Source organism: Rissa tridactyla, chromosome 11 (genome assembly GCF_028500815.1).
Source record: "Rissa tridactyla isolate bRisTri1 chromosome 11, bRisTri1.patW.cur.20221130, whole genome shotgun sequence".
NCBI classification, from domain to species: Eukaryota; Metazoa; Chordata; class Aves; order Charadriiformes; family Laridae; genus Rissa; species Rissa tridactyla.
In genome coordinates this window covers 21,097,079-21,110,016 of record NC_071476.1, presented here as the reverse complement: position 1 = coordinate 21,110,016, position 12,938 = coordinate 21,097,079, and the positions used below count along the sequence as shown (strand labels likewise).

The 12,938-nt window shown below is 52.0% G+C and overlaps 1 protein-coding gene across 1 annotated transcript; it reads left to right on the top strand.

The window, feature by feature from the left end:
• Positions 1-29: 29 nt before the first annotated feature.
• On the top strand, positions 30-12,399 carry ZMAT2 (zinc finger matrin-type 2). Its single transcript, XM_054217319.1, has 6 exons — positions 30-131; positions 3,148-3,241; positions 3,747-3,870; positions 7,616-7,689; positions 9,718-9,863; positions 11,556-12,399. The coding sequence occupies exons 1-6, from the start codon at positions 114-116 to the stop codon at positions 11,697-11,699; spliced, it is 600 nt and encodes a 199-aa protein (XP_054073294.1). The 5' UTR covers positions 30-113; the 3' UTR covers positions 11,700-12,399.
• Positions 12,400-12,938: the final 539 nt, after the last annotated feature.

The window sequence follows — 12,938 nt, the reverse complement described above, 5'->3', positions numbered from 1 at the left end:
CGCTCTAGGCCCTCGCGGCGGGCACTCGGTGGTGCTCGGGCGGACTGTCTCGCTTTACGGCCCGGGCCCCACCGCGCGACAGTTGCCGTTCCCTTGTCGCCCGCACCCTCAACATGGCGTCGGGCAGCGGGGTAGGTGCTGGCGGCGGCGGGGCCGCGCCCGTTGCTTTCTCTTTCGCTCGGTGGGCCCTGGGCCGGTGCCCCGGGCAAGGCCGGGGCGGCTGGGGCTGTTCCGGAGGGGCAGGCGGCGGGAAGGGTCGCCCCGCCGCGGCTGGGCCTCGGTCGGGGCCTGACGCCAGGCCGCGGCGTGAGGGACCCCCCGGAGGGGGGACGTGGCGGGGCCGGGGGTGCCTGAGAGGACCGGGACCCGCGGGGAGGCCCCATCCCTGCTTTTTACAGCGCTGTGCCCTCTGTGTGTGTGGGCGGTGGGAGATTCGGGGCCGCCTGAGAGGCCCCGGTGTCTTCAGGGCTAGAAGGGGGTGGACCTCACCCCGGTCTCCCCTTCCTAGGCCAGGCCTCCCCCATGGGAGCCCCTTTTTCATCCAGGCGGTGTGAGGAGATCCGAACCTGCCCCAGCCCCCGTGATGGGGATGCCCACCGGCCTTCAGTTCCCCGGGGGAACCAGCCCATACCAGGGGCCTCCTGGGGCTGGGCCGTAGGGGTGGAGGCAGCTCCCTCCTTCCATTGTCCATCTTGTCCTGCCCCTTGGCTTCTTGGCTCCCCTGGGAAGGGGTTACCTGTTTCTGGACGGCTCTCACGTTGTCCTGCTGAAATTGCTGCTTGCTGCCATCTGCCCTTCATGGAGAAACCGCTCTTTCTGTGACTGTAATCCTGGAGTTTCGGAAGGCTCCAAGTAACTTGATTATTTTGTTGGCGTTGCTCAGTTTGTGTAACGTGGCAGTGAAGTCTTTCTGCCTTTATGGATCCCACGGGATTTGGTGTTGGGAATGCCAAGGTTGCATCCCATCTCATCAGTGAGGTGGATGCCATTGGCGTAGTCTGACTGGAGAGCCGGACCAGTTTAAAAACCTCCAGTAATACCCCAGAGAGCCATCAGCAGCGCAGGGACTGTGTTTTTCTGCGTTTGTGGCTGATCTTTCCTTCACTTGAAGCCCCTTGCTGAGAAGCGAGGAGTGCTGGGAGAGGTCAGGGAGCAGGATGTCTGCCCAGGAGTGAGATGGGACCAGTGCTTTATTCTCAGCTGCTGGCGGTTGCGTTCGTGTTGGGTCGAGCCAGACTTGAGGCTTCTGTGTTATTTTATAGGCTTTGATGTTGGTACTGGGCAGATCATTCGGTGCCTGTCTGCAGAGGGAATGGGAAACCGTGGGGCGCTTCTGTTTTTTAAGTGTTGTTACTTATTCGGGAAATACTCTCTGTCACCCAAAGCAGTCATTAGGTAAAGATTTCAGGGCTTGCAGCCACGTTTGCATCCACCAGGCCAGTTAAGAAAAGTTTCTTCGGATAATGTCTAGCCAAGATCTTGTTACGCATTTGGGTTTAATTTCTTTCCCTGTGCCTGGACGAGGGAGATTGGTAAAAGAGCTGTGAAAGACTCTTTCCCTTTTATTACAACAGGAGAGCGAAGCAGCAAGTAAATCGCCTCCTCCCTGGGCTCCCACCAGCTATGATTTGTGATAATGCGTTGGTATGCAGGAGAGTCTAGATTCTGGAAAATACCCCCAAACATTAATTTACACTCCATGATATTTTCTTTTCTTTTGCTCAGGGTGGTTAATAAAACCTGTTATGACATGCTTAAAGTGCTTAAGAAGCTCTGGGAATAAATGAGAATTTTTCTACGCCTCCCTAAGGCATTTTCATTCCTATCAGTAGTTGTTCGTTCCATTTGAAGGATTGCCAGAGGAGAAAACGTTAAATGACTGTGCTGCTGCTATAGCTTCAAATGGGATTTATTTCCTTTGGATTGTGATTGGATTCTTGATTTGGCTGAACGGAGAAGGCGGTGGGGTGCGTAGGGGGGGGTCCTTCTTTCCCGGAGATATTTTAAAATACATCAGTCTTTTTTTTCTTTTAATACGAAACTGAGAGCCTCGCACTGCCATGCCGAGTGAAATGCAGTTTTCTAACCAAATGAGAGTTACCTTCTCAAGAAAGAAGTGTCCGAGTTATAAGCTGTGACCGATACCAGGTGCAGGGGCTTTAACTGCGTAGGAGGAAGAGGCTGTGCTGGTCTGGTGAGCACATGGAATGGAAGAGGGATTCTTGTCCAGTCACTTCTGCCCTCAGCGCTGGTGACTAGGTAAAAATCCCCCCTGAAAAGAATAGCCTTTGTACTCTTCAGTGCCAGCTTCACCTGAATTCAGCTTCTCTTCACGCAACTTACCCTGTCGCTGCCATGTAGAGTGCTCTGGGGGGCTGCCGAAGGGCCCGTCTGCCTCAGAGGTGTTTCTTCCCTTCCCTGCCTGTCCGCAGCGTGAAGCTGCAGGAGCAGGGCGGCTCACCGTGCGTTTCGTACAGGTGCTTCCCTGGTATCTCCACGCCTCGCCTTGACAGTTGGGGTTTCAGAGCTTTTTCTGGTTTGCTTGTACACGTGTCTCGCTTGAAAAAACGGTACTGGTTCCTGTGATTTCATAGCAAACTCGGCACTTTGATTCCTGTAATGCGCCGACATACTGCTGAGAGTGGGCTTACACGGCCTTCCGTACTCCTGCATCTTAATCAAACTCTTTACAGCTCGTGTTGTGTTTTGCGGCTTCCTCATCTGATATTTGCAGCTCAGGTGTAATTGACTTTGGGAAGAAGTGTGTGTAATGTGCTAATGACTGTGCTGTGTTTCTCAGGTGGCGCTTATGAGGTCTTAGATCAGTCGGTTTAAATCCCGTTGGTGTCTGGTTTTTCAAAACGAAAGCCTGGGTGATCATCTCAGGAGCTATTATGATAAAGTCGTTACTTTTCTCAGTGTTTTGATATCCTTCTAGAAGAAGTAGATATGGGCGTGCTGAGGGTTGTTCTCTTAAGCTACATCCTTAATTGCTAGATATGAAAACAGGACATGGGGATATAACGTAGTGCCCCTAATTTACAGCTGTGGCCGCACGCGCCGAGTGATTCCACCTCTTTCCCCAGTCTCCCCTCAGAGCTAGTCAAACTGTATAATAAACGTTAATACGTTTTGTTTCCTTCCCAGACTAAGAACTTGGACTTCCGCCGAAAGTGGGACAAAGATGAATATGAGAAACTCGCAGAGAAGCGGCTCACGGAAGAGAGAGAAAAGAAAGATGGTGCGTAGTGTACTGACTCCATGCTCATTTGGCAGCGAGTCACCCGAACACTTTGAGTTGGAGAGGGAGAGAGCAGCTAGAAGTGAAATCCCAAAGGGAAATAGCAGCAGTTCAAGGCTGGCTTGCACCGATCCTTTTTCCTGTGTTTGCCACTGAATAGATTTTTTTGACCAAAGTAATTACTGAGAACCTTTGCCTCTGTCTGCCTGTTCTTTGGGGAGGGAGAGGAACAATCGGCCCCTGGAAACAAGGAGATCTCAGAGTATGACCCACATCAGAGATGGAGGTACCTCACAGATCTACTGGTTCTAACAGGAACCAGGGAATCGTGAGGAAGAACTTATATTATTTACTGATTTTTAAAAAAAAAAAGGTACAATTTCTGCCTGAATCGGGTAGTTCCCAGGGTCCCAGCAGCTGCCTCTTCATCAAGGAAATTGTGAAATCCAGCATGTTGAGCGTGACCTTTTCTGATAAACAGTTTGGTTTATTGCATGTGTTTTAGGCAAACCAGCTCAGCCCGTCAAAAGGGAACTTCTGCGGCACCGAGACTACAAAGTGGACCTGGAATCGAAGCTGGGGAAAACCATCGTCATCACCAAAACTACCCCTCAGTCAGAGATGGGAGGGTAGGTTGTGGTCGTCGTTTTGTTGGAGTCTTGGAGTTGTGCTGGTGAGAGCAGGGGACTGTGATACAGCAGTGGGCCCTTACAGTGCATCAGGTGGTGATTTCCTCCCGTGTTTCGAGCCTGGTGCGATGGTGCTGCGCTGTGTTACACCGAAACTGGGTCTACTGGGGTAAAGTATGGAAGTAACGCAGCAGGCTGAGCCCCTTTGGACATTGTTAGTTGTTATTTGTGTTGCTCTGCTCTCCGGTAGAAACAGCTGAGGCAGATCTCTGCTGTTGATTTGAGTTTCTGATTTGGATATCTGTGCACTGGGAATGGGAAAAACATCCAGATACCTGTCCTTAGGAATGGTGTATGGCCACTGTTTGTGTGGCTCACGTTTGGGCAAAGGCTGAAAGGATTCTTAGCACATCCGAAGCCAGAAGAATGCATTAGGTTTGTACCATTATAAGAGTAAGGCTGTTGGTGTCTCACAGTCGTAGCCTAACAGCCAGCAGTGCCAGGGAGATCATGGAATCATAGAATCTTCATGGTTGGAAAAGACCTTTGAGATCATCGAGTCCAACCATACACACACAAAAAATACCCCTACAATCTCTGCCACTAGAGCATGCCCTGAAGTGCCACATCTAGATGTTTCTTAAATACCTCTAGGGGTGGTGACTCAACCACCTCCCTGGGCAGGCTGTTCCAGTGCCTGACCACTCTTGCAGTAAAGTAATTCTTCCTAATATCTAATCTAAACCTCCCCTGCCACAACTTCAGACCATTTCCTCTGGTCCTGTCATTGTTCACCTGGGAGAAAGAGGCCAACACCCACCTCTCTACACCCTCCTTTCAGGTAGTTGTGGAGGGCAATGAGGTCTCCCCTCAGCCTCCTCTTCTCCAAGCTAAACATGCCCAGCTCCTTCAGCCTCTCCTCATATGCCCTGGTCTCCAGACCCCTCACCAGCCTGGTAGCTCTCCTCTGGAGACGCTCCAGCACCTCAATGTCCCTCTTGTACAGAGGGGCCCAGAACTGAACACAGTACTCGAGGTGAGGCCTCACCAGTGCCGAGTACAGAGGCCCCATCACTTCCCCGCTCCTGCTGGCCACGCTGTTCCTGATACAAGCCAGGATGCTGTTGGCTGCCTTGGCCACCTGGGCATGCTGCTGGCTCATGTGAAGCTGGCCGTCCACCAGCACCCCCAGGTCCTTTTCTGCTGGGCAGCTTTCCAGCCACTCTGCCCCAAGCCTGTAGCGCTGCTTGGGGTTGTCGTGACCGAAATGCAGGACCTGGCACTTGGCCTTATTAAACCTCATACAGTTGGCCTTGGCCCATGGGTCCAGCCTGTCCAGGGCCCTCTGTAGAGCCTTCCTACCTTCAAGCAGATCAACACTCCCACCCAGTTTGGTGTCGTCTGCGAACTTACTGAGGGTGCACTCAATCCCCTCATCCAGATCATTGATAAAGATATTAAACAAAACTGGCCCCAAAACTGAGCCCTGAGGGACACCACTGGTGACCGGCCACTGAGAGGACTTCACCCCATTAATCACAACTCTGGGCACGGCCATCCAGCCAGTTTTTAACCCAGCGAAGAGTACACTTTCTATGCCATGATTCGCCAGCTTCTCCAGGAGAATGCTGTGGGGGACGGTAACAAAGGCCTTACCAAAGTCCAGACAGACAACGTCCACAGCCTTCCCTGCGTCCAGAAGGCGGATCACATGGTCATAGAAAGAGATCAGGTTGGTTAAGCAGGACCTCCCTTTCCTAAACCCATGCTGGCTGGCCCTGATCCCTTGGCTGCCCTGCACTTGCCGTGAGAGCTCACTCAAGATGATCCTCTCCGTGATCTTTCCTGGTATCTAGGTCAGGCTGACAGGCCTGTAGTTCCCCGGTTCCTCCTTCCGACCCTTCTTGTAGATGGACATCACATTAGCCACCTTCCAGTCATCTGGTACCTGCCGTGTTGACCAGGATTGTTGATAAATGATGGAGAGAGGCTTGGTGAGCTCCTCGGCCAGCTCCCTGAGTACTCTTGGGTGAATCCCATCTGGCCCCATCGACTTATGCGCGTCTAGGTGCAGAAGCAGATCATTGACTACTTCCTCCTGGATTATGGGTGGGTTGTTCTGCTCTCCATCCTTATCTTCCAGCTCAGGAGGCTGAGCACCCTGGGGATAGCTGGTCTGACTATTGAAGACGGAGGCAAAGGCGGCATTAAGTATCTCAGCCTTCTCCTCAACCTTGGTTGCAACTTTCCCCCCAGCATCCAGTAAGGGATGGAGATTCTCCCTGGCTCTCTTTTTGTTGATGTATTTATAAAAACTTTTTTTGTCGTCCTTAATGTTAGTGGCCAAGTTGAGCTCCAGCTGGGCTTTTGCCTTCCTAATTTTCTCTCTGTACAACCTAATGAGATCTCTGTACTCCTCCTGAGTTGCCTGTCCCTTTTTCCAAAGGCAGTAAACCCTCCTTTTATTCCTAAGTCCCATCAGAAGTTCCTTATTCATCCAGACTGGCCATTTTCCCCACCCTTTAGACTTGCGACACTTGGGGACAGCCTGCTCCTGGGCCTTTAAGATTTCCTTCTAGAAGAGCGTCCAGCCTTCCTGGACCCCTTTGCCCTTCAGGACTGTCTCCCAAGGGACTCTCTCAAGCAGTGTTCTGAACAAGCCAAAGTCCGCCCTCCGGAAGTCCAAGGTGGAGGTTTTGCTAACCCCCCTCCTTACATCACTACGAATTGCAAACTTGACCATTTCATGATCACTAAACCCAAGACGGCTTCCGACCACCACATCTCCCACTAGTCCTTCTCTGTTTGTGAACAGTAGGTCTAGCGAGGCACTTCCCCTGGTAGGCTCCCCTACCAGTTGTGTCAGGAAGTTCTCTTCCATGCACTCGAGGAACCTCCAAGGCTGCCTGCTCTCCGCTGTGTTACGTTTCCAGCAGATACCCGGCAGGTTGAAGTCCCCAACTAGAACAAGGGCTGGTGATTGTGAGACTTCAGCCAGCTGCTTGTAGAATACTTCATCTGTCTCCTCATCCTGGCCGGGTGGTCTATAGCATACTCCCAGCACAAGATCTCCCTTATTTGCCTTCCCCTTCATCCTTACCCATAAACACTCGGCTTTATCATCACTGGAATCTAACTCTATACAATCAAAACATTCCCTAATGTACAGAGCCACACCCCTGCCTCTGCGGGGGATGCGCGGCCCAGAACAGCATCCAGGGATGGAAGTGCGAGCCCTGGCTGGGTTTTTGCAATGGTTCTTAAGATGGGCAGAGCACTGCTGTGTAAAGCAGGGAGTTGCTGCTGCAAGGCGATGGAAGGACTTCCCCTGCAGCCAGGTGAGAGCCTTCAGCAGGCTGCAGCTTGGAAACCTGCGTGTCCTGCCGTGGAGGAGGGCAGCCAAGCCCTGCGGTGTCACAGAGTCTGTCCCACCCTGTTAGTTGTGACTGGAAGGCTGATGTATTACAGATTAGCTCATGTCTTGGTTTCTGTCATCTGTCAGAGTGGCGTCGGCATAAGGGTTGGTACCTCCAGTGTTATCCGGGGCGGCTCCATCGATCCGAGATATGCCCTTGCACATTTCTTTTCACTGGGGCTCTCTGTGATGGAAGTAGCTTCCCTCGTGCCTCGGAGAAAGGAGCCGTATCCCAAGTGACATGCAGATTTAGATTGTCTCAAATAGTTTTTGTGTGAGATGAGGTTTGACTCATGCTTTGGCATTAATGTTTTCTCTGTCTCCTGCCAGGTATTACTGTAACGTATGCGACTGCGTGGTGAAAGACTCCATTAACTTCCTGGATCACATCAATGGCAAAAAACGTAAGGATAATTTTTCCTGCCTTGTTGGAGGGTTGGTTGAGTTGGAGGGCTGCTGCAGCAGCGCTCTGGGCTGTTCCCTTCGCACGTCACCAGCGTCTGAGTGCTGACCACAAAGTGTGCTTTGGAGATCAGGATGGGAGGCAGCGTTTGCTCATGAGAGCTGTGGAGGTGCTGCCTTTATCTCCTGGCACTTCTCCGGGGTGTTGGACCGTTTGTATGGAATAAGCCCAGAAGAAATAGTGATTGGTTTAGCGTGGTTAGGGGGACATATTTTCCCCACTTAGAGTGTCTGTGCTGCAGGGTCAGCAAATGCTGATGTCTCCTCTGAACACCTGGAGATAGGCTTTTTTACAGCATTGAAATTTGAAAGAAATTCTTAGATAAGTAAAAGGTATGGGACTAGACTATTTTGGGATCAGAAGGTTCTCTTTGTAGAAGTAGAGTATGAAACTCAAAACTAGCTGGTCCCTGAGCTCCAGAGTGTGGACTGGAGTTCTACAAGGATGGAGGCTGAGGATGAGTGCGGGCAGAAGTGGGTCAGTTTGACCCCAGAGCTGCCATGTGCTCCTGCTGTTGTCCCATACAGCTCTCCTGGCAGCCCCCTTACATACCTCCTGGTGCGTAGTTTGAGCTTCCAAGTGCTGCAGTGTTCCTGGAACAAACCTGTGCATGGCTACTGGAATCAATGGGCTGTTTGGATCCATCAGGCAGTGTGGGTTGGAGACATCGCCAGGGATGGCCCCTTCACCCATGGCTTACTCATGAGCCGAAACCTGGGAATCAGGTCTATGAGGACAGGTTGAGAGAGTTGGGGTTGTTCTGCCTGGAGAAGAGAAGGCTCCAGGGAGACCTTATAATAGTCTTTCAGTACCTAAAGGGGCCTACAGGAAAGGTAGGGTGGGACTCTTATCAGGGAGTGGAGCGATAGGACAAGGGGGAATGGTTTTAAACTGAAAGAGGGGAGACTCAGATTAGAGATTAGGAAAAAATTCTTAACTGTGAGGGTGGTGAGCCCCTGGCCCAGGATACCCAGAGAAGCTGTGGCTGCCCCATCCCTGGAGGGGTTCAAGGCCAGGTTGGACGGGGCTTGGAGCAACCTGGGCTGGTGGGAGGTGTCCCTGCCTGGGGCAGGGGGTGGCACTGGATGATCTTTAAGTTCCCTTCCAACTCTAACCATTCTGTGATTCTATGAATCTGCTCTAAACAGTCACTGAATCAGAGGCTGGCGTAATATTCCATGTCTCTGCTTTAGCTAGAAATGTCCTGTGTGCTCAGGATCTCTTACTGAGAACCACTGATGTCTTGTTTAGCATCTCCCACAGCTGAGAGATGCCAGCCTGCCAGTTTTATTCTAGCCCCTTTTCCAACACTCCAACCTTTTCCGCTGGTCCGAGATTAAATTTTCTGAAGCGTCAGGACACCAACGTGGTGAGGAGCATCCTAATAGGGAACCTTAAAAGAAGAGGCTGCATCCTCCTCCTTGTAATCTGTCATCGTAGTCACTGCCTGATTTAGGTTATGGTGTCCCCCTAAAGCCCTATTTTGGGGCTTAAACATCCCCTTTAACATAAGAAATCCCAGTCTGTGTAAGAACATGGGACCAGATGAGGCCAGAAAGCACGTGTCTCTTTTGGGGGAGGAGGCACTGCTGCATCACGCTCCCCAGGCTGGCTTACCTGGCATGTCCATGGTGGGACCTGGTGTGGAGAGGAGTCCCTGAAGGCTGGGCCATGCCAGGCTCTGCCGCTCGGGAGCGCGGGGGACAACGCTGCTCCCTGCGCTTTTGAGTGATGGGCGGCCCATGAGTCAGTGCGGTTACGTCAGGTTGGAGCTCTGAGCCTCGAGGACATATGGTCTTGTGCATGGGTGTAGTCTGGCCCTGGAAGCTGCTCTGAGGGGATGGGTGACAGGGAGGAAGAGGCTGCCGTGCTGAGGTGTTTAAATTGGGGTCAGGGACGGGGGGCTATGTGCAGATCTTCCAAGGCTAAGGTTATCGCTGAACATGGCCGATTCCTCTCCTCTTTTTAGACCAGAGAAATCTGGGCATGTCCATGCGGGTGGAGCGCTCCACGCTGGACCAGGTGAAGAAACGCTTTGAGGTGAACAAGAAGAAAATGGAGGAGAAGCAGAAGGACTATGACTTTGAGGAGAGGATGAAGGAACTCCGCGAGGAGGTGAGTCTGGGCAATGGCTGATGAAGCAAATCCTCCAGAAACGTGTCTCCTGAGGAAGTCAACCCTGGTTCCTAATCTTTTTCCACAGAAGCCTTGTTCTTGGAAGCACGGGCTGCTTGTCTGCTGCTATGAGTGGGTTTTGTTTCTTTGTTGTTTGCTTTTTTTAAAAGTCTTCTGCTGCTGTCCCTGGAAGCCCCTTTCCCCTCTTTCTGCGTGAGGATAGCTGACAATGCTTCCGATTTCCACTGAGAGCAGCACAGCCCTGACAACGCACCTGGTTTTTGTCTCCCATTAGTTGTGTTTGAATTTGTGTGCTCTGATAAGCAGATCTGTGTCTTTGTCCCTTATCAGCCATTGGAGTAATCTTCCCAGGGAAGTGGTGGATTGTTCAACACCAGACACTTCCACGATTGACCTGGACAAGGTGCTCAGCCAACTTGTCTAGACCGTGCTTTTGCCGAGAAAGGTTGGACCAGATGATCCTCGAGGTCCCTTCCAACCTGCTATTCTGTGATGCTATGATTCTCATCTTCCATGGTTCTTAGGACTGCAGGGCTTCCTTCTCCATGTGACACATTGCTTCTGTGTGGCCTCACCGAGTGCGGAAGGGCTTTGTGAGCTGTGTGCCGTGGTGTGAGATGCGCCTGGAGGCAATGAAAGACAGCAGGTTCCTCTCAAACCTGGGCTTAGGTGTCAGCTCCCTGACACGAATGTCAAGTTTCTTTGAAAACCTGACAAAGTTCTGACAGTTGAGGAGCTTCTGTGGATGCTTCTCCTCCATCAGCAGTCACAGAACAACCAAACGTTAAAACTTGCTGCCCGTTTGAGTCTCCCTGCTCAAACCCTGAGCTTTGCTTCACCACAGGGTGCGCAGAGAGCAGCCCCATGCTCTGCTCTCCAACAGGCATTGCTGCTGCTGAGCTCGATCTGTTCGGGGGAGGTCGGAGACAGGTGCCCCGGCAGCACGGGGGAGGGCTGTGGGTTGAATCTGCCAGTCAACGTATGGCCACAAAGAAATCAGCAGCACCTCCTGGTGTAGCTTTCTCCAGGGCATGGCTGTCTCGAGTAGCTGCGGCGCAGCGGCCGGTGATGGGAATGGCAGGAGCAGTTGCTAAGTTGTGAGCCGAAGCCATGCTTCTGCGTCGCCCGGTACAAGCCTGGCGCTGTTCCAGGGCTTGTGATCCTTGCAGAGCAAACCACTTTGATTAGAGCAGCGCAGACTCTTTGATGCCAAAACCCCCCCCAGAGCAGCTCAGAGCTTCAGCTTCTTGTTCCAGTGAGCAGCTGTCACTCTGCCAGGCTGGAAGCCAACAGGCAGCGACATTCGGCACCACAGTCGCTGGAACGGGGCATCGTGCGAGGGAGAGGCCTCCTGCTTTGAAAACAGCCCCTTCTTGTCTCAGTGTTGTTTCCAGATGAAACTTCTGATGTTTGTGCAGAAGAGAGAGTTTCAATAACGCTTCTTTTTGGCTACATCCTCTGTGTGACTCTGCCCTTGGGGTGGAGACAGTGGGAAACCTCCTCCTGGGAGGCTGCGGTCCAGGATTTCTTTCCAGGTGGCCACTTTATTTCCTCAGACACAACTAGGGTGCTCTCGGTAGGACTTGGGTTAACTGTGCAGCGCCCGGTATCTCAAAAGCTTGCTCGGCTCAGGAAGTTCAAATTATTTTGCTGTTCTGTCCCTTGCTGCAGGAGGAGAAGGCCAAGGCCTACAAGAAGGAGAAGCAGAGAGAGAAGAAAAGGCGGGCGGAGGAAGATTTGACATTTGAAGAGGATGATGAAATGGCAGCTGTGATGGGTTTCTCTGGTTTCGGCTCAACCAAAAAGAATCACTGAGCAGCTCTGGACTCTCCTCTTTCTTGAAACAGATTGTTTTTACCCAGGGGACTCTGGATAACCCGTAAAAGACTTGATTGAGGACTTGTGTGTAAATCTCCCGGTAGAAGTTGGCTGGAGGAGTCGAAAAGCGATTCCATGCTCTACCTGTGCTGCAGAACAAGCTCCGCCTGTCATTAGCTTCCCAGCTCCTTCTGCGTCCCAGATCCGGCTGCTCATCACTGCTCTATGGCCTTGTGCGTGCAGGGAAGTGTTCTGCTGGGTACGTTTTTGTGTCGATAAAATGCAACAGTTCTGTACAGGTGGCCTGGTTCGGAATTAATCTAATTGTCAACCAGGCATCGTTGTTCCGGGCCCTAGTTCTTCTAGTTGTCAACAGGGCTGTGTGTTTGAGACGCAGGGAGTGATGCAGTTTCTTTTTGGATCACGTAACCGAAGGAAACGTGCCATGGCCAGCGGGGTTGAGCGTCTTCCCGGCTTGTGCTGAGCAGAGCTGGTGGCTGCGTGGGGTCTGGGTTGCCGAAACTTTCCTGTATCCCTGTCTGCAAGGGATACTTCCCTGCTTTTCTTTGTGTTTCGTCCCATAACTTTGATCTCTTTAAGGCAGGGGAGAAATTCCTCCCCACCACTGGTGTAGGATAGAGCAAATGAAAGAAAGGCGCGTGCAATTTGCCAGAAATAAATGAATCGTTTTAATGTGTCCTTTGGTGGGAGTTTGATTCCGTCTGTGTTTGGAGAGCTGCTGCCTCCCACCGAGAAGAGCTGCTGATGTCTCCCAAGCGGCGCAGAGCTGGTGGTGGCCTTCTGGGGACCTCGGTGGAGGCAAAGGCAAGGCTTGTCACCCCCTCCCTCTCGGCTCAGCTGCCAGCTCCCCTAGGCAGGCAGTTGCCGGCATCCTTGGCCTTTTAAAGTGATTCTGGAGATGGGTATAAGAACATGGGAGGGGAAGGGGGAAGGGAAGGGGAAGGGGAAGGGAGGACAGGACTGGGGACCTGCGTTTCCATTAGGCGATCCAAGAGCAGGCTGGGCTGCGTTGCGGAATTTACCAGCCTTAGTATATTAAGGGCCATTTTTTTTCCCTGTCTGCTGGCTATCGGTGTCTTCTCACCTCTGCCCTCCCCTAAATCCACTTCATTTCTGCTTTTATTTACCTCAGTCAAACCGTGTGTGACTCATTTCCCTCTACAGTTAGGATTTATATTTTGCGTGGCTGGGTTTTCATAGCTCTGTCTCGCTCCC

What these genes read in the sequence shown, in the direction of transcription:
- ZMAT2 (XM_054217319.1), top strand. An exon ending in CCTCAGTCAGAGATGGGAGG is followed by an intron (nt 3,871 to 7,615) that starts GTAGGTTGTGGT and finishes GTCTCCTGCCAG; the next exon opens with GTATTACTGTAACGTATGCG. An exon ending in TGAAGGAACTCCGCGAGGAG is followed by an intron (nt 9,864 to 11,555) that starts GTGAGTCTGGGC and finishes CCCTTGCTGCAG; the next exon opens with GAGGAGAAGGCCAAGGCCTA.